The following is a 21,348-nucleotide window of genomic DNA, read 5'->3' as shown; positions in this document are numbered from 1 at the left end:
CCACTCATTCTTGCCAAATGTCACCATGTAGGCCCATGGTTGCCAGATCTTCCAGTGTTTAAAGAGATGCAGACAATTCAGATTTTATGTGATTTTAAACTCTTGGCAACTAAGCTTAGGAAAAAAAAAAAAAAAAAAGAATCCACCCTCTGGGAGGCCAAACAAAACACATCACACATCTGTGGGCTGGAGCCGGCTCGAGGGCTGCCAGTGTGCAACCTCTGCTGAAATCCAGATGGACCAAATCTATGGCCCCCCTCTGATCTGCCAGCCTGTTACCCTATCAAAGCAAGAAGGAGCTTAGATGTGGTTTGGATTATCAATGTTTCCCAAGAAAAGATAGTGCTTTGAACCATGAGTTTCACCCTGGACTTCAATGGCTCAAGGCCCAGGGATGGAGCGAGCTGGGCCAGCTTGTCATTCAATAAACATTCCTTCCTACCTGGTATGTGCCAGGGACCAGACAAGCCTTTGGGTAGTGGCCAGAGATCAAAGCCTTAAGCCATGCAGCTCCCGGCCAGTCCCCAACCAGCCGCACCCCACTCATCCAGGTCTTTGAATCATCAGCTTCCCTTTTCCCCAGCAGCAATCCTCCCAGTTCCCACCTCACTTATCCTCCTCCTGGCTCCCAGGAAACCTGCTGTCCTGCTCAACCCCCATCACAAGACCCCACCTCCCCCCCTCAAACCTCCCACAACTGATGCTCAGGATTCCAATTTCCTCTACCCAAATAATGGCAGCTCTAAAGTGCACTCATTTAGGGTGGGGTGCCGGGACATGTCTGTTACCAGCTGTGTTTTTTTCAACACTTTGTTTCTAATACATGTCAAAATAAATGGCAGATACCCGGATTCATCAATATGCACATTATTAATATTCAAAAATTACCCTTTTGTTTCTTCTGAGTGAATTTTGCCTTTGAGGAAGTACACAAAATCTCAAGTAGACTCTCACAACTGAGCTTTGACAAATGCTTAGAACCCTGGGCAACCCAAACCCTGTGGAGGCACAGAACATTACCATCGTTCCAGAAAATTCTTAAACGCCCCTTTCTCCACCGCTATGCCTACTGACTCCTCCAAAGTCAATGCTATTCTGATGGGTTTTTTTTGCCATAAATGATTTTTCTATTCCAAAACTTCAAATGAAATCATGCAGCATGCTCTATTTTGTGCAAGACTCCACCCAGCATAATGTAGCTCAAGGTTTGAGATTCCTCAAGTATCCTTAGGTGGCTCTTGTTCATTGCTGAGAACTCCATCGTTTTTCTGTTTACAGGCACCTGGGCTATTTCCAGTTTGGAACTATTGTGAGCAAGGCCATTCTGAGTACACTCAAGTACCGACATGTTAGGGTTCCCTTCTCCTGGGTAAATGTTTAGGAGTAGAATTGCTGAGTCATGGAGTAGACAGATGTGGCTTTCCTCAGGATTTCCCATCCATCAGACAGTATCAACTGTCCCAGCTGAGTACTCAGTTGCATCCAGAAGATGCTCATTTGGGACTCTCCATCAGCTAAGGGAAGAAAGAGTAGGGCACCTAGAATCGCCCTACATTCTGAGCGGCGAGGACTTGGAGCATCCAAGAGGGTTCTTTGAAAGAAGCAGTATTTGAGTGGCACCTGGGAAGGAGGGCGAAGACTTAGTGACAAAAGACACATGTTGTGTGGGGGAGGGGAAGGGAGAAAAACACAGAGCCAGGGCAAGACCAGACATGGTTGATGGATGAAGAGACAGACAGCTGGCCTGGCCCTGAAGGGCCTGGGAGCAAAGTAGCCTAACACTGGGGATCCAACCTTTGCATATCAGACAAGAGTGGCAAGATTTTTAAAGGTTCTCCCCTTCCTCTTCAAGGGCACAGTGAATTGAGTTATCAGTAATTTGGCCCTCAAACAGAAATCCAGACATGGCTGTGGAACTTCACAGTTCTTTAGAATTTTCCAGTATTGGAAAGCTTTACCTGTTGCACCCAATCTGCTCCCATGACATTTTAGTCCCGCTCCCATAACTCTTCAGGTTTCCCACTGGTCCATAAACCCCACTCTAAGTGTATGGGGCAGGGAATCGCTGACAATCAAGGGGTGGCTCCTACTGCTTCGTAAACTCCCTGAAGTTAGGACTTCGTGCCCTGCCCTGTGCTCCAGTTCTGAAGGCTGGAAAAGCAGGATCTCAGCCAGGGTAGCGAAAAGAGAACCTCTTTGAAGCTCGTACCTCGTGCCCAGTGGCTGGTCCCCATCAACCGTTGGGCCCCAAAAGGACTGGCAGGGTCTCATGGCTGCTCCATGGCAGAAGCTACTTCAAGCCTCTCCCATTGGGTCCTGGTAGGAGAAACCACCTCTGGTCAAAAAACAAACAACAACAACAACGTCTCCATCCTGTGTATGCTCTCCAGATTCCGCAGAGCAGCTAGGCGTGAGGCAGCCGGCGTCTCTGACTCAGAACGCCACAGAGACTCACACAGCCCGAGGCAAGAAGGAATCTGCTGACCAGCCTTCACACGTCTTACAACACACAAAGACTGCCTGCCCACCGTCCCAGCTGGCCTTTGCGGGTGGCATGCCCAGGGGTAGGGCAAATGGGCTGTCACTGGGGTGAGGTACCCCTCTGGGTAAACACAGGCCTGCAACGTGGAGCACCTAGGCTCTTGGTTTGGCTTTGGCTTTGGGAGACACAACTGGCTGAGAGAGCTCGCCTTGGGCCCCGTCTCCAAGACACTGCCCAGTGGAAGAGTAACTATAGTCTGCAGCTCACAGTGGCTTGTATGGACTGCAGGTTCTGGATTCAGCACACAGATCCCATGTCCCAGCAAGTCCCTCCAACCTGGACAAAATGGAATGATTGTTCACCCTGGAAATGGCAATGGTCCAATAGAGAGTTTTTCCTTAGATAAAGTGTGTTTTTGCTTTTTGAAATATTAGTTGAAAGAAGAACTCTGGGGGCCGGCATTGTGGCATTACAGCCAGAGAAGACAGAGGAAGATGGCCTAAGTATTTGCAGCCCTGCCATCCACACAGGAGACCTGCACGAAACTCCTGGCTCCTGGTTTAGGCCTGGCTCAGCTCCGACTGTTGTTGCCACTTGGGGAATGAACCAACAGATGGAAGATCTCGTTTTCCCTCTTTCTGTAATGCTGCCTTTCAAATAAATAAATCTTTCCAAAAAAGGAAGAAGTAGAATTTTCAGAAGCCTGTTCTGACAGTTACTAGCCCAAATTCAGAGTCACCAGTAAGGGTGGAGCCCAGCAGGCATCCCTCTTCAGCCAGCCTGCTGGTGATGTGGTTCCCCGCCTCCAGGGCTGGAGGGTGGTCTGTGATGGGGAAGGAGGGTGTTAAATTCAGTGGCCAAGATGGGTCTGGATCAATTCCAAGGACCTTTGATGACATAGTAGATCTTCCATGGCTGTTTTACTTGCAAATTTTAGAGGGAGTAAGTGATAATGCCTGGTGAGCCTGTCCCTGACCGGTACCTGGTCAGCTTTTGCAAAGCTTGGCTCTATGCGGAGTTAAGAGAACGTGTACTCTATCACCTGGAAGAAAAGAGGGTGCCACTGGGGAGGGCGATATGTCGCACCCTGGAAGGCCAAAAGGAGATATCTTGGCTCTATAGTTTTCGTCTCTGGGGCATTCTCTTGTCTGCCTGTTCCTCTCCACTGGAGGTAAAAGATCTGAGATTTCTGTCCCCAAGGAAGTCATTTTTATCCTACAAATAGGAAAGTCTGCTCCTCTAGAGGAGACTGCAGAAGCCATGGCAGGTGGGCTCAGCCTGCCTGACCACAGGAGCCATTGTCTTTTGAGAGACTGTAGAGTTTTAGAGACTCCCATTGTTTCACAGGTGTTGTGCTCAAAAGTCTGAAACACACTTTGTAGTCTAAACAACCTGGCAGACACAGTGTTCTGTGGGTTCCCTCCCTTCTCAGCCTCACAACTCCCCTCCTTCCCACCACCACCACCACCTATTATTGCAACAATGTGCTGTGAACAATATCTTTGATTGTCCCTCAGGCATGTGTGGCTAAACTCAGTGCACACAGCTCTCAGACAATTGTGGGTAACTCTCCTCTACTACCTATGCCAGCCAAGACACACAAGGTGTTCTTGGTTATAGACTAGACATGGGGTCTGAATTACAAGGAAATAATTCAATCTAGCAGACAAGGATGAAATTGCCAATCCAAAGAACCATGTATGAAGTCATCCAAACCTGGATGTGAAATTAATTCCATAACAACATAACTCACCACAGACCACCTTGTTTAATTTAATTTTCTCCTAGCAATAGGTTCTTCCTGCTATCATTTATATTCCAGATAATATAAAAACAATACAGCCATCATGGTGCAAATGCCTTGAAGTCTGAAATGGGAAGTGTTATAACAATAGTGGGAGCATGAAGCACGTTGTGTCTGTTATAAATGAGTTCACTTGAGCTGAACAATCCAAGCGTATTTATTAACCATTATCACAACTCAGCAATCTAAGTGGATTTCTGGCAAGGGCAATCGAACCTGAACTTTCTAAAGTATCGTTTCAAGGTCAAAGTCCTGATCCTAGAACCACATGAACTGATGTCTTTGCTGGGCTCTCATGATAATAAGAGAAAGGTGCTTCAGGCCTTTGCTCCCTGTAAAGACTTGCCAAGTGGGCCCCAGGATCCAAAATAAGTCATGGCCCCATGCTGGAGGAGTTGATGACTGAGATTTTTTGTGTGTGGGGTGAGTATGGCGGCGGGGGGTGGGGGATGCTGGAGCAGCCTTCAGGGCTGACTGAGCTGGGCACACAGTGTCTGGGAGGCTGTAGATACTGGAACCAGTGATGTTGAAACAAAGCTGTAACCACACACATAATGTGATCAGGAGTCATAACATGTCCCCAGAGTGAGCCCTCTCCACACAAGAAAGAGTGGGAAGGTAGCTATCTGATCCTCCCCTGTAGACACTATTCTCAACAACAATTGCTGTGTGGTGGTTAGTACCCTGTATAAAATTGACCCCCCTAACCTCAAATGGCTCAATTAACTCATTTGGAAAAGGCCCCTATTCCGTTAGATCTTCCCAGCGCCTCTACTCATCACCCGGGTCATTCACTCCATGGGATGCAGCTACAACAAGGAAATAAGGAGAGGCCAATGGAGCGCCAGCCCTCTTTTGCTGCTTGAGAGATATTGTGGGAATGATTTTCTGCAGTGGAAATGGAAGCTGATGGGTAACTTTCGTCAGTTTACTTTAGCAATTAGGTTAAAGCTCTGTGGAAAATGTGAATGAAAACTACTCTGGTTATCTATTGCTGTGAAACAAATCACTCCCAAACTTAATGTCCAAAAACAGCAACTCCTGCAGTTTCTCTCACAAATCTGTGGGTTGACTGTGCTCAGCTGGGTGGCGTTTCTGCTGCATGTGATGTTGGCTGTAGCTGAGGTCATCTACAACATCCCAAATAGCCCACTCCCATGGTTTGTCAGCCATGGCAGGATGCTGGCTGTGGGTTTGGAGCACAGAGGAGGTGGTAGCAAAGTGCTTACTTGTGGCTTCTTCTTGTGGCTTGGGCTTCTTACAGCATGGTGGCTGAGTTCCTGGAGGAGTAGATCCAGGAAGAGGAAGCAGGATGCTAAACCCAGAAGACTGGGCCTGAAATGGGCACATTAGTGCTTCTGCCAGGCTCTGCTGATTTAACAGTTCCAGAGCCCACTTTGACTCAAGGAAAGGAAAAATTAAACCCCAGTTCTTCATGAGAGAGTGATTATTCATTTTACTTTTAATGTTGTTTACACAATTGAAAAGGATGCATGCCTATGTGGGCCTCTGATTAAGATGGGGAGAATTGAGGCATGGAGAAAGGTAGGTGGGACAGTTCTGTTCTTTTGATTCTCCTGATGTACTAGTGGAGGGGGAAGGGAAAGGACCACTCCTTGCTATCAAACTATGTTAGCACCCGGGGATGTGGAGATGGTTATTTGATGACTTCTTAGAGGTCCTGATGTGGAGAAGAATACTCCAAGAGTGATACTTAAGTGTTTTGAATTGAATAGTTCTGAGATGCTGTTGGTGTCATTGCTTCAGCACTGAGAAAATGTTTCCAAAGTCCATTGACTGACCAAATTCACCTCAGTGTACAGCCATAGACTCAGACACTTGTTACAGTTTGGCTAGGAAAATGGTCCAACCTATTCTGTTTTCCATTCTCTGTCAAGGCACTCTGCATCCCTTGCTGGCCTAGATGAGCTGGCTGTCATGTCCCCTATGTTCATCTAGGCATGCTGTCTGCAGCACAGGCCTTAGCAACAGAAAAGGCCTGTTACCAACACATTTACTTCAAGTTTGGACCACATATCTTGTGATTTTTCCTGTGGCTGGTATTTGAGTGTGGCAATCTAATTGGGGAGTCTCCTGAGAAATATCATCTGGGGTGACATCAGATTTGACTCTTATGTGCACCAACTAGTGCAGGGTCAGGTTCTGTCCATTACCTGCACCAGCCACTGTACTTACTGATGCAAGCAGCTTTCTGGTCAATTCTACTGCCAACTCAATCTCTCATGCAGCCCAGTTTGCCATAGGTCAGTTTTCACACACACCATTGGGTGTCACAGCCTAATTGGGGTGAGCCCCAATAGCCCCTTCCAGAAGTACCCCAATTCCAGTTTTTACATATGCTGGTATGTGATGTGGCTTATCCTGGTCCATACCGCATCCCATCTAGCTCTCATGCACACCCATGGGTCCTGCAGCTTAGTTCAGCCCAACTCATCCCCAAACCTGGCTATGGTCACTCTCAGTCCATCATAATTACCTGAAAATCTTTCCACATAAGACCACATGTCCTGGTCTATGCCCATGCAAGTTTCATCCTTATAATCTATACCACCCATGCTTAGGATACCTCTACCAGGATGATTTCTAATGGAGTTAAAAGCTCCCTGCTTCATAGATCTTCCCTTGGAGTAGGCACCCACTGAAAGGTTGCCTCTCCTGATTCTTCAGGGTCTACATGGGGAATGTTATAAATTTGGCCTCCCTGATGGCCGCACAGGTGCTATTGCTCGTAAATACTTTATCTTCAGTGTTTCTCCTGATCTTCAGGTCTACATTCTTTGTTTGGCAATTGAATATCTTCTCTTGAATGTTCCACAGGCCTGCAGACTCAGCTGGAGTGCAGAGGTGAACTTATTGGCAACATGTTCGTCCTTGTACTTCCTGTGTTTGTGAAGGGTACTGTTGCTTACCCTAGAGTCAGCCTATTGTACAGCTCTCTCCCACCCGACCCACATCTGGTGACTGAGGCCTGCTGGGCCTGCCGTCTGTAAATATCCAACTCCCTACAACCATTGCCCTTGTCAGACCCTGATCACCTCAAGCCTGTCATAAATAAATTTTTGTTGCCATCTGTGTAGGATTCCCTGTGTGTTGACTTCTCTTTCCTGGGGTTGCATACTCAGAAACAGGATGAAAGGATTGTTGCAATGGTCACACGCTCTGTAATCAAATAGAGCAGGAGGAAGGATTTTGTTGCCTTTCCTGTACTTGCCAGAAGACCCTGAGCTATAGATAGGTCCAGGTTCACCTTTGAGAGACACATGCTGAGGAAGGCCAGGCCTGCCTTGATCTGAGATGTCAGTGGCACTCAGCAGCTCATATTCCCGTGACTTGGGGGTTTTGCTTACCTTCCTGGGTCACTGACAGTTTCTTCTACCGCATTCTCCTTGCTCCCCAAGGAGGTGAAAGGAAAAGGTAGAGCAGAATGTGTAGGGTGTGGGATCCTTCTGTCAGACATTTTCTCTGAGAAGTCAAGAGGCGTTAGCAGCCTTGGCTTTGGGGAGACAGCACCACAAAGGCAGTCCCCAGGTGACTCTGGCCCCAGGCTCTGAGAACATTCAGTTGGGGCATATATTCCTTTGTGTGCTTATTATATAATTATTTTTGAAAAACCAAAAATTCCAGGATGTAACACAGGACTGTGCCTTCGTCATCGTTATGTTCTCCTCTTCTCAGCATCTAGTTACAGCTTCTGGCACACAGTCGTTGATCAATAATTATTGATTAATTCATCGATTCGCTTTTGGTCAGTCATCAGTCATGTTTATTGAGCGCATACTCTATACCACATATAGTTCAAAACACTTTAGGTATATTACCTCATAAAGTTAATTAATTTAATCCACATAGCAACATAGTCATTCTCATTGTGTAGCTAGAAATGTGGATCTTTGAGAAACTGAGGAAACTGATTTAAACACATGGAGAGAGTTAGTAAAAAGCCAAGCACTGAATGTGGGCAGCCTGACTCTGGAACCAACTCTCAGCCATACCTACAACTGTTCTCCTTGCAAAAGCAGAGTCAGCAGTATGCATGGGTACTTGGGAAGACTGCTGTTGGTGGCAGTGGTGGTTATGGAAGGGATGTTGATTCACAAAGCCTCTGCTTGATTGTTAAAATTTACTCAAGGAAAAGCAAACATGGAAATTTGATTCCTGCAACACCCTGATTGTAGTTTGGCTAGCCTAAGTGTCTTTAAGCAAAGCAAAAGGGGCTGGTGTTGTGTTTCATGGATGAAGCCACCACCTGTGATGTCAGCATCCCATATGGGCATTGATTTGAGACCTGACAGGTCTGCTTCCCATACAGCACACTGCTAATGCACCAGGGAAGGCAGCAAAAGGTGGCTCAAGTACTTGGGCTCCTGTATCCATGTAGGCATCCCAGAAAAAAACTCCTGCTCCTGGTTTCAGCCTGGCACAGGCTGTAGTGGAGCTGACTGCGTGAACAGCTGTTGTCAAACATTGTGTGTGATGATGACTGTGGAAGCAACTCAGATTCCAAAGTAAAACAAAACCAATCATACAGATTCTTTTTTTTATATAAGATTTACTTTTCAAGTTTACAGAGAGAAGGAGAGACAGAGAGAAAGATCTTACATCTGTTGATTCACTCTCCAAGTAGCCGCAAAAGCTGGAACTGAGCTGATCTGAAGCCAGCAGCCAGGAGGAGTTTCCTCTGGGTCTCCCACACAGGTGCAGGCTCCCAAGATCTTGGGCCACCCTCCATTGCTTTCCCAGGCCACAGTCAGGGAGCGAGACAGGAAATAGAGCAACCAGGACATCAATTGGTACCCATATGGGATTCCAGTGCATGTAAGACAAGGATTTAGCCACTAGGCTATTGTACAGGGCCCACCAGATTCTTATCAGAGGTCACCCATCAGCTAGATTCCCCTGGGAGTTCACTGCCAAGCCTGGTCTTTGCCAAAGTTGGAAGTATATTAATCGCTTTGAGTTGGCAAAAAGGAAATTTCATTCCTTCCCCTGCACTTAGAGAATGAGGAATTTGCAGTGGCCCAACACCATTTTGGTCAATTACTATCCAGGTAGAAAGTTTGGCAGAAGGCTGAAGAGGAGACGGAAAATTTTATATTTTAATATTTGTTTAGTTATGCACTTATTTAAGAAGGAGAGAAAGAGTGATCTTCCATCCCAATGCCTACAACCAAAGGGTCTGGACCAGATCAAAGTCAGGAGCTTGGAATTTAATCTGCATGTACCACATAGATAGCACAGACTCAACTACACTACTTGGGCCATTATCTGCTGCCTCCCAGAGAGCACTTCAGCAAGATGCTGGAATCAGGAGTGATGCCAGTACTCCAGAACCCAGGTTCTACGGGATGGTATGTGAGCAGCTCGGGCAATGTCAATTTTTTTTAGACTCATTTTTAATTTTTATTGCAAAGTCAGATATACACAGAGGAGGAGAGACAGAGAGGAAAATCTTCTGTCCACTGATTCACTTCCCAAGTGGCTGCAACAGCTAGAGCTGTACCAATCTGAAGCCAGGAACTTCCTCCAGGTCTCCCATGCAGGGGCAGGGTCCCAAGGCTTCAGGCCATTCTCAACTGCTTTCCCAGGCCACAAGCAGGGAGCTGCATGAGAAATGGAACTGCCGGGATTAGACTCAGCATCCATATGGGATCCCGGCACGTTCAAAGAGAGGACTTTAGCCATTAGGCCACTGTGCCAGGCCCGCAATGTCAATTTTTAAAAACTATTTCTTTTTATTTGAAAGTCAGATTTGCAAAAAAGGGAGTAAAAGAGAGAAAGAGAGATCTCTTCCATTTGCTGGTTTACTCCTCAAATGGCTGGAAGTGAGCCTATCCAAAGCTTCCTTCAGGTGTCCCAAGGGGGTGAAGGGTCCCAAAGCTTTGGACCATTTTCCACTGCTTTCTCAGGCTATAAGCAGGGAGCTGCATTTGAATTGGAGTAGCCTAGACATGAACCAGCATGTATATGGTATGCCAGTGCTGCAGTGATGGTATGTGATGCCACCATGCTGGTCTCTCAAGCAATGTCTTGACTGCTGGGCCAAACACCTGCCTTGGGAAACACAAGGTTTTGATTACTCATTCCTGAAGCTGAAGAGAAAGTCTTTGAAAAGTTTCTACAGAGAGTATTCAGTCTATTCCAACACAAATGCCTTCACAAGAACTTTCCATTCTCCTCATTGTTTCATGGCAGCTTGGCTTCCTATGTCTCTTTAGTTTCTGATTCTTTCAAAAGTGTGTCTCCTGCCACAAACTCAAACAACTCGAGTCTTATTTTTGGGCTTTTTTCATCATTTATGAGCAAAATTTGAAGGAAAAGGAGACCGAGGTTGCCTTCTATAACTCCCGACTATAGATGAAGAAAACATAAGGTTCCTCAAGGCCATAAAGGAGTGGTACTCGGCCTCAGTAGATTAGGCTACACCCTGCAACACCAGTATCCCATGAGCCCTGGCTGCTCCATTTCTGATCCAGCTGCATGCTGATGTGCTCGTGAAAGCAGCATAAGACAGCCCAAGTACTTGGGTCCCTGCCACCCATGTCGGAGATCCAAATAGAGATCCAGGCACCTGGCTTAAGCTTGGTCCAGCACCAGCTATAGTGGCTATTTAATGAGCCAGAAGATGCAATATCTCTCTGTCTTTCCCCTCTCTGTGTAACTCTGTCTTTCAAATCAACACAATATTATCCACTCAGGATAATAAAAGCAGAGCAGTCTTCTGATTCATAGATAACGATCACACTATTAATGAAATGTTGTTGTCATTACTTGTGCGTGTTGAATGGAAAGAGGCTTATTTGAGATACACTAATTTGAGATCATTGGAAAGTTTTCATTTTTTATTCTAGGTAGCTTTATGACTCACTTAGGAATTTTGTGGTTCATCAGACCCTTGAAACCAAAGACCGAAAGGATTAAGCAAAACCAAACAAAATACAACAGTCTTCACAAACCTGAGATCAATCTACGACATTTGGGAGAACGTTATTCAGTTATTTAAGCTGTACTGTTTACTATGTTGAAAGAAGGAAAGTAATACTTGGCTCATAATTATAATGAATCTTGGCCCTGAAAAACATGGGAAGTAGCTGAGGCAGATGTTCACTGAGCTGTTTCCCAACACACTGATTCTTCTCTGATGATTTCTCTGTCTCACTCCATAGGGGTAGACTTTGAGGACATGTATTTATACATTGTGGACCAATGAGAGGTTCCTTACAATGTTACCGCATGCCCACAGCATGGCAAACTAGGGCATCGGACACCCAAAGACCAATTTGCACTTGACCGGTGCTCCTTGAAGTGCTGTATTTTGGGTTCCACTGGTAGTCATGTTCTTGGCTCTGTGTACTTGAGAAGCAGGAGTTTGTTTGCAGAGAGAGATGTGGCATTGAGAGAGGGACAACTTCCTGTTTCCTCACAGTTTTGCTCTGCCTGGTTCCAGTTAGCTGCCGCCTTTCATCCTCAGTTTCCATAAACCATCCCTCTGACTTCATCCCTTCCCCTTTGCTGACTCAGGTAGGTGTTTAGAACTTATAACCAAAAGAATTCTAATGAACATGACTGATGTTTTCCTTCCAGGTATTGGATTAAAAATTCACATAGATCAGAGACACATTTGAATGGAATATCCCACTGCTCATACTTCCAGCGGTACCAACAGGAAGAGAAGTTCAGAGCTTCAGAGCTCTTCGTGGCCAGCCTAACACAGGTAGGCTAATGTCCAGGGAGGCTACAACCTTGGCCAAGGGCCCATCTGTGTCTGAACCAGGTTCATAGACCATTGCTCTTTCCATAACATTCACTAACTTGAACTGGCATACTGTTTCTACTTGCACAACTTGTTTGAAAAATAGATCTATAAGTAACTTCCACCATGCTACAGCGCTAACACACTCAGCACCAGAAGTGTACTCTCGGGCTCTACACAGAAAGTCAAATTTCTCTGTCCCTGGGTACAAGTCACTGCTGACCTGGCAATTGCATCCTTTACAACAGACATATTTGGGTGTTTTGTTTCTTCCACAGACACTTCCTGAGTAATGATTATATTAAGGTGATCACTATTGCTGGGCCAGGAGACACAATGAGAAATAAATTAGGTTGACTGGTCTCCTGGGTGCTGACGACCTTGCAGGCCTTGAAGCCTAGTGCCCAAGCATAAGCATAGGCACAGTAGATGTCTAGCATGACATAAGACAGACATGAGTAAAACTTCCCTGGAAACAAACATAACTTATTCCACTGTGTCACGAGAGTGCATACCATGGCACAGGGTGAGTGAGTGGACAGTTGTCTGATCCAAGGAGCCAGGCAAGTGAACTGCCCAGTAGTCTTAAGCACAGGCGGCCCCGCCCTACTATCTGGCTCATTTCCCTGTCTGCCTTTTCCACTAGCCAGAGCACAGACTCCCCAGGCTAAGACCTGCTTTGTTTCTTCATGTGTTTTCCCAGCTCCTAGTGTGCATCAAAGTATGTCAGGCCCACACAGTCAGGAGGGGCTCCAGAAGTCTTGCTTCTTTCCTTAAAGAGGTGAGACCAGAAGAGCGAAGTTTCCCCCAAAAGAGGCCGTTCTTAAACACATCTTACCAGTTGAGATGCCTGCCAGATACAGGTAGCTGTGTGTGACCAGGTCTAAGGATGACTTGGGTTTGATTGTGGAAATAAAGGAATGCATCCTGGGATGTGAGTGGGCATGAAGTGTGCTAGTGTGGGGAAGGACTGGGCATACAAAAACTAGAAGGCATGGGAAGGATGGTCCCACAGATTCATAAGACCTCTCAAGTCAGTGGGAGGTCTTTGAGTTTGCCATGTCTTGTTCAAGAAAGGTCCCAGTCCCCAGTGAGGAGGGTGGGGGATGATATGATCTTATCAACAGTCACGTCAGGTGTGGTGCTCAGTGCCTACTCCAACTCACATGAGTAGTGATATTTACAATGTATTTCTCCCACAGGATTACACTATAGATCATTTGTTTGTCCACTCACTCAAAGTGTCACTTACACATGAACCAGGTGCCTATGTCATGGTAGGTTATGGTAAGGGATGCATCCAAAGCCAAATTCATGCTTGATTTGACCATTGATGATCTGCCAGCTGTGCCTGCAAAACCCTGAGGTTCTCTGTCCCACTTAGCCACAATGGTAACAAGTGGCCCTTGGAAATGAGAGTGTCCAAACCAAACTCTGGGCAAGATACAAATAATGTCACCCTCAGCAAGATGGAAACCCTGATCCATTGGTCAGGACCACATGTCAGAGCTGCTGGGAGTCCTGAAATGCTCTGTATGCTAAGACACGTTTTTCATTAGTCTATTTTTATTTTATGGTGCACGAAATTGGTTGAAGCTGTTAAGACAAATCACAGTTGAAAATGTTTGTTGGAGAGAAGAGGGCTCAGCCCAGGGTAGGGGAGGCATGTCCGTTCCAGCCAGAGAGGTGGGGTGTCTCACCCATTGATCTTTGGCAGTTTGGACTGGAAAGGATGGTCAGAGTTCCAAAGTGCAATATTACATTTCCAGTTAAAATGTAAAAACAAACCTTTTTCATAAAACACACTGGCCTCAGCACAGGGCAGTGACGACAAAGCCCTGTGCTGATTGAGAAAAGCTGAAAGCAGACACTGTAATTGATAAAGGAGATAAGTCAATCTGTGTCCTTTAAAGAATAATGAGTTCCATTTTTCATCAAAAAGATCTCCTTGCGCCGAAGAAACATTCTTTCAATAAATCTACTTAATGGTTTCCCCTCCAATGATATATAACATTGTGCTTTGGAACGGGTCCCTGCCGGGCACTGCAGGTCACCCATCATTTGCATTGGTAATACAGCCCCAAAGAATAAATCCCACCCATTCCCAGGAAGTTCTGCTTGGGGAACAGGGGTGGGGAGGGGGGCAATGGGGGGTTTCCTGAAGGCCTTCCTGGGCTCTAGCTACAGGTGGAGGGGCTGGGTTCCCAACGATCCTTGGCTACACTTGAGATCCTATGCAAGTTTCCACTGGCCTGTGCCTCCCTGCCCCCAACTTCTGCTGGGTTCAGGGATTTACCAGTACTGAGCATGACAAATGCATCAAATGCTTGGATAAGACTGGATTAGCTTTGTGTTTTTCCTGAGCTCACCACTGTCCCCCTGACCCACCCACTTTGGGGTAGCTGAATGTCAGCTGTGGAAGGTAGTCTTACACCCTTGGTCTTGGGTACGCTGAAGTCCAAGTCCATTGTCCTGCTCACAGTTGACCCTGGCCACCTGTGAGGGTGGAAACTTTAGGGAGGAAGGTCTAGCGACATAAAGACCGTCTAGGGCAGCCCTCTACACTCAGGGTTTAGAAGTTGTGCTTCAACACAGAAAACACCAACTTTACCAACAAGCTCTTCTTTCTTCAACCCAGCTTTCTGTAACCAACCCTGCTTCCTCCAAGGGCACCCAGCTTTCCCAATACTGACAGCCTTCCTCACATGGGAATCATTAAAAACAAGCCCCGAGTTATTTCCTTATGTTGCTATTTGTTTATTCTCTAGTCGCATGTGAGTCAGCCAGATCATGGTTTGTGGTGGTTTTGCTTGTGAAATCTTACATAATTATATTCCTATTGTCACGTTGGGCCAGAGCAGTTAGACCATATAGTGTTTTCTCATTGCACAACATTTGCAAATCAATAAGGAGAAAAGCCTGAACAATGAGATGACGCTGGTTGCCAGGACCAGGGCTGCTAGTCACCCAAGAGGCAGCTCTGTAGTTTCGCACACACAGCCCGCTGCTCTCTGGTTCCACAGCTGGGCAGGATGACTCGCCGGGTGGTGGCCTTTCTGATGGGTTTCACTGAGGTGGTATTTGAAAGACGACAGCAGGGAATGAAACAACAACAAAAACAACACTTCACACAGAAACCAACCACTTTTTTTTTTTTTTTTTTAACTGCATTTGCCCCACACCAGGTTCCAACATGCTGGCCCCGAGTGAGGCTTCCTAGAAGCTTCTCCGGCAGGCTTTCCCCACATCTCCGCCCAGGACAGTCACCCTGCTCACTGTCACCAGCTCCAGGGCAGTAGCAAACACAGTCTGAATGCAGAAAAGTGAGTGGCCACAACACTGGGGGTGGGTATGACCTGCAGGACAGAGCAGAACCCAGGAAAATGACCGATGGGGGCAAAACGCCCCCACTTCCTGCCTTTGCTGCTAACGGAACTAAAACCCACTAGGGCTCTGTCTTGCTTCTTCAGTTCCTGGAGTCACTGGAGAATAGTTGTGTTACAAGTTGTCCCTAACATCACATCATACTTGTCACCGAATATCCAACCTGATTGCATACATTTTTACTTAGTGCACCTTACGGTTATTCATATTGATACAGGATGAAGATTACAAAGATTTGCATAAAAAGAGAAACTGTGTGCAATATGAAGACAACAACCACATTCCACAGCACATCATGGGTTAATTTTCAAATTGTCAAGCATTATTTAGAGAGACAGAGAGAAGCAGAGAGATTGAGATTATAACTGAACACAAGTGGCACAACCAAACCAATCATAACAACAGAACCAAACCCAATTCCTCCATTAATCATCTGCAAATTTTAGCTCTGTTTCTAACACTTTTCGTTAATTGTTATTTTAAGCTCCAGTAGCAGGATCAGGTTTCTGCTGCCTCTGGGCAAGTGAGTTACGATCTGATCTCAACTTGCAAGGGGAAATGCTCCAAGTTTTATTTTCCCCCAGTTGAATAAACAGGACCGTGTATATTATCTCTCGTGTTAGAACAGTGTTGTCTTCACATAAGACTCAAAGAATGGTATTAGTCATTCATTTCCTTGAACGCAGACACCCTCATGCGCGCTGACAGGTTTATAAGGATGCGGAGGCTGCCATGGGTCCTGGGAGCTGCTAGATGGCTGACTTTGATTTCTTGCAGTCCTGAGCCACGGAGCCCGCGTGTGCCTGGTTATCGTCCGCTCTCTCTCTCAGCTGCTTGACTTGTCTGAAAGATTAATACATTAACAAGAGCTGAGGTCTGGGGTTGCACATCTTCAGACATGTTTATTAGCAGATGGCACACGGGATTCAAAGGTCACCCCAAAAGTGACATTTTAAAGTGAAACAACAATATTTATGTTCAGATAGTCTACTGATGAGATCATGTGGAAATGGTTCTGATTAGATTAGCTTATAAATGGTGGCTGATCTATGGACAACTTAAAATGCCATGTCTGTTTACCAAATGTTTTCTTCTCACGCTCTCACCTTTTAAATATTGATGGCTGAATCCTGGTGCCTTTTTGTTTTGCTTTGCTTTGCTTTTGGAGCGCTCCTTGAACTGAAGGATTGACATACCTGGATTTTACTTCCTGAGCAAACTATTTCTTCAGATTCTAAAAGTGTAGTCTCCTTTGTGGGCACCCCGAGCTCACCTGCTATGATTACTGCTTTGAAAGAGTTTGAAGTCCAGTGCGTGGATGGCATTGCTTTCCATTTCTTGAGCACTAAGTGTGTCTCTGGAGAGACCCCTTGTTCAGTGCCTTCTCCGAAACCACACGGCCAGGTCCCAGACGAAAAGCTATGAGCTGGATTTCAGAAATAATTAGCGCAGCCGCTTTGTAGTTCCGGAGAGCCCCTGCTTTGTGGGCCTTTGTGCCAGTGTTGCAAAAAACAATGAGAAAAGCCCAACATGGCCTTCTCTTAGCCCTGCTTTCTTTACTGTGCTCACAACCTAGCAGGGACGTGGGAGCAAGCCTTGGACCTCAGGAAGCGGTTCAGCTAGAGACAGCTCAATCGGATAAAGTAAAAAGCAACAATCTCGCCGAGGATCTGCAATTCTCCACAGTCCACAGAACTCACAAAGGTCTCTGACAATGGCATTAAAATGCAGAAATAATGATGGCGGAGCAGGCTGCAAGCAGCACCAAGTGTGGGGGAGGGACAGGACCCTATAACATGCTGGATCTCAGTTACTGACATGAACGGTGTTATGAGCAAGTTTGTAAGGCGGTGATATGAGCGCCTTGGGGTTCTGCCTTCTTTGTATCTAGGTCATAGAATGCAACCAATGTAAGAATGTGACAGAGGGTTTTTACTCACTTTTCAAGAGACCCTTTCTCAACATTCAGAGTCCCATCGACTGGATCCAGTCCTTGTTCAGAAAACTGTTTCAAGGCACTTAGAGCTGCCTGAAAACGAAATCAAACAGGGAGAGCCATTCACTGAGTTTGCTGTAACGAACACAGAACTGTAAAGAAAACCAACCCTGAGACATGACCGCTTCCTCTCATTAGTCTAAATAAATGCTTTCTTGCATCATTTAGCAAAATTACATCTGAAAGGCTGTTACACGGGGGAGCAGTGTACATAGTGGTACTCCAAAAAGTCTTTAAAAGTAGTGAACTGAAAAGATTTTTATTTGGGTGTCCTTTTCAATTGCCCTTTGAGAAGGCTTTGAATGGGGAGTGAGGGAGAAGGTGGTGGACAATCCCAAACTCCCTAACTTTGCAAGTTCCAAAATGTATCCATGTTGGCCTTGTGTAAGTTCGACTCACTGTACTGAAACTACACACTCTCTTCCTTCGGTTGAGAGTGCGTCACATGGTTCCAACTTGAGCCTTTGTAACCTAGTCAGCGTAAGGTATTGTTTAATTGCTTAGGCACTGAGCCCTGCCCAAGTCCCAGCACGTGAGCAGAGGAAGGGACTGCAGTGCCTGGTTGGTATGCGGAGATCCCAACAGGAGGAGGAGGGGAGGGAAATGGTGCTCAGGGCCTTGGGGGTTGTTGCCCTCTGGAAGGCAGGCAGCCACAGCTAAGCCAGAGCCGCCCAGGGCGTTGATAGGCCTGGGAGGCGTGGGACGCTGAGGGTGTTGACAAGCTGGTGGAGCTGAGCTGGATAGCTGGGAGGCACCAAAAATGTGAAGCTGATAAGATCTACATAACTTGTTGACACTCCTGTGCACGTTCCAAATTGTTATTGCTTTGAATAAGAATTTGGGTCTTCTTCCCTACCCCCACCGCCTGGCTTTGAGCCCCTCCAAAGGGCTGTGTGGAGTCTGGGGTAGGTATGAGCAGCCAGGGTTGTTTGAATCTCACAGAATCCTGCTGCTTCACACTTGGGTCATCTGTCTTCTCAGCAGCCTTTGAAAAAGACCTAAGCTTTGCAAACTTTCATCTGCCGAAGGCTCCTTCTGCGTGCCTAAGCACATGACTTCATGCCAACATCTTTATTCAGAATGAAGTTTTAAACTTTGATTTTTTTAAACTAAGACTATTTTTTTTATCTGTTTATCCAATGGCACAGTGATAGAGAGGGAGAAATGAAGAGAAACAAGACACATGGGAGAGAAAGAGAGATCTCCCATTCATTGTTCATTCTCCAAATGCATGCAACAACCAGGACTAGGCCAAGCACCCACAGTTCTGTCCTGGTCTCCCCACGGGGAGGGCCCCAATACCTCACCCATCAGTGCTTCATTGGCAGCATTAGAAGGATGCTGGATCAGAAGTGGAGTAGCTGGGACTCAAGCTAGGACACAGGCATCCCAAGAGGCAGCCCAGGCTGCTCCACTGAAATGGCCACCTCCAGTGAACTATTTGTTAACAGTAATTGTGTATTTACAGAAAAACTGAGGAGGTGGAATCTGGAGAGTGCCTCTGCTTTCTACTTCACCATTCTGTAAGCATGGCGTTCCCTATTTTTAACAAGTTGCACTGGTGATGGTGCATTGGTTATAACTGATCAGCAAATTTGATACTCTATCAATAACTGAAGTCCACAGTTTCCGCTAAAGTGTACTCTTTGTGTTGAGTTTGGACAAACACATCTGCCATCAGGTGAGCCCCCAGAAGGATTTCACTGCACTAACAACCCTCTGTGCTCTGCCTGCCCTTCTCTCCCTCCCCTAAGCCCTGGCCACCACTGAGCTGCAGACAGACTCCATAACTTGCCACTTCCAGACTGACATAGCTGGAAACAGTCTGTAGCCTTTGCACATCAGCTTCTTCTACTTGACAATGTGGACATAAGGTTCCCTGGGATCTTCTTCACCCCCATGTTCTCCCATCCCTGTAGCTTGAGAGCTCGCTTCTTTTTATTGTTGGATTAATAGTATATTGCTTGGGTATACCACATTGAGTTCACACATTCATTTATTGAGGGACATGTTGACTGTTTCCAGTGTTTTGTGCGTAAGAACAAAAGTGCCAGCCCTGTGGGCACAATAGCCTCATGGCTAAATCCTCGCCTTGTATGCACCAGTAACCCACATGGTGCCAGTTTGTGTCCCGACAACTGCTCCACGTCCCATCCAGCTCCCTGCTTGTGGCCTAGGAAAACAGTAGAGGATGGCCCAAAGCCTTGGAACCCTGAACCTGTGTGGGAAACCTGGAAGAAGCTTCTGGCACCTGGCTTTGGACTGGCTTAGCTCTGGCCGTAGGGGCCACTTGGAGAGAGAACCAGCAGGTGGGAGATATTTCTCTCTGTATCTCCTTCTCTTTGTGGATCTTTCTATAGACAAGGTTTTGAAATAGTCTGAGATGTCACTGTAGCCCAGACACTTGGGGCATCTGGTTGGTATACCAAATATCTGCTCAGGCCAGCCACAGTATTTTTTTTTTTTTTAAGATTTATTTTTTTATTGGAAAGGCAGAAACAGAGAGAAAGATCTTTCACCAGCTGGTTCACTCCCCAGGTGGCCGCAATGAGTGAAGCTGAGCTGATCCAAAGACAGAAGTCAGGAACTTCTTCCAGGTCTTCCACGAAGGTGTAGGATCCCAGGGCTTTGGGCTATCCTCAGCTGCTTTCCTCGGCCACAAGCAGAGAGCTGGATACGAAGTGGAGCAGTCAGGACAGGAACCGAAGCTCACATGGGATCTCAGTGCATGCAAGGCGAGGATTTATCCACTGAGCCATTATACCAGGCCCATTGCCAGCCACAAGTCTAAGAAATTCATATGTGTCCATTTCAGCTCAAATATGTCAGTTATTGTTATCTTCACCTGACAGATGAGGAAACTAAGGCAGTCTACTTTTTTCTTTTCTTTTCTTTTTAAGATTTATTTATTTATTTATTTATCGAAAGGCAGATTTACAGTGATGGAGAGAGATCTTCCATTCATTGGTTCACTCTCCAAATGGTCACCATGGCCGGAGGTGATCCAAAGCCAAGAGCTGGGAGCTTCCTCCAGGTCTCCCACATGGGTGCAGGGTCCCAAGGACTGGAGCCATCCTCTGCTACTTTCCCAGGCCATTATCAGGGAGCTGGATGGGAAACAGAGCAATCAGGATATAAAGAGATGCCCATATAGGAAATCAGCACTGCAGGGAAAAACAGTCTACTATGCCACTGCGACAGCCCCAGGCACTTATTAGAACATATACATTAGCTGTTTTTAAAGTATATATTTATTTTACTTTTTAATGTTATTTATATAGTTGAGAAGGATGTATGCCCATGTGGGCCACTGATTAAGGTGGGGAGGGTTCACGGCATGGAGGAAGGAGGGTGAGACAAATGTTCCCAGTATTTTTTCTTATTATCCTGTATCTGCAGGTATGGGGGAAGGTAGGCAGGCAGGAAGGGAAGAGGAGTACTCCTCACTGCTAAACTATTTCAGCACCCAGAGGTGGAAGACAGTCATTTGATGTCATTTTAAAGATCCCATTATTGGGAAGAATGTTCCAAGGGTGGTTTGGATAATTCTGAGAAATCATTGGCTTTGTTGCACCAGATTTGAGAAAATATTTCCAAGGTCTATTGGTTGACAAAGTTTGCCTTAGTGCATCTGTACATCCAGGCACTTGATGCCAAAGCTTGACCAAGAGAGATGTTCAATCTGTTCCACTTTCCATGCTCGTATGTGGCACTCAACATCCTTTGCTGGCATAGATGATCTGGGTGCCATGTACCTTAGGCACATCTGGTCCTTCCCCCAACCCAGCCTGTTCACTACACAGGCATTAGCAGCTGAGGAGGCTCAGTCCCAATTCATAAGCTCCAAGGTTGGACCACTTAATCTGTGATTTTTCTCTGCAGCCAGAGTTCGAGTCTAGCAGTCTATCTGG

General features: G+C 46.2%; 1 protein-coding gene across 4 annotated transcripts in view; it reads right to left on the bottom strand.

Moving 5' to 3' along the window:
* Positions 1–14,604: 14,604 nt before the first annotated feature.
* Positions 14,605–21,348, bottom strand: part of STAU2 (staufen double-stranded RNA binding protein 2) — a 297,692-nt gene continuing 290,948 nt past the window's right edge. For 3 of the 4 annotated variants that reach the window (XM_040994333.1, XM_040994341.1, XM_040994348.1), the window contains 2 exons: positions 17,382–17,470; positions 14,605–16,284 (listed from right to left, as the gene is read on the bottom strand). In XM_040994333.1, coding sequence (XP_040850267.1) covers positions 16,191–16,284; positions 17,382–17,470 — 183 coding nt within the window. In that variant the 3' untranslated portion in view covers positions 14,605–16,190. The remainder of the gene's footprint in view (positions 16,285–17,381; positions 17,471–21,348) is intronic. The other variant, XM_040994356.1, reaches the window with a different exon arrangement.

Source organism: Ochotona curzoniae, unplaced genomic scaffold (assembly GCF_017591425.1).
Source record: "Ochotona curzoniae isolate NIBS_2020 unplaced genomic scaffold, NIBS_Ocur_1.0 contig_1071, whole genome shotgun sequence".
Classification (NCBI taxonomy): Eukaryota; Metazoa; Chordata; class Mammalia; order Lagomorpha; family Ochotonidae; genus Ochotona; species Ochotona curzoniae.
This window is presented reverse-complemented; position numbering and strand designations above follow the sequence as displayed.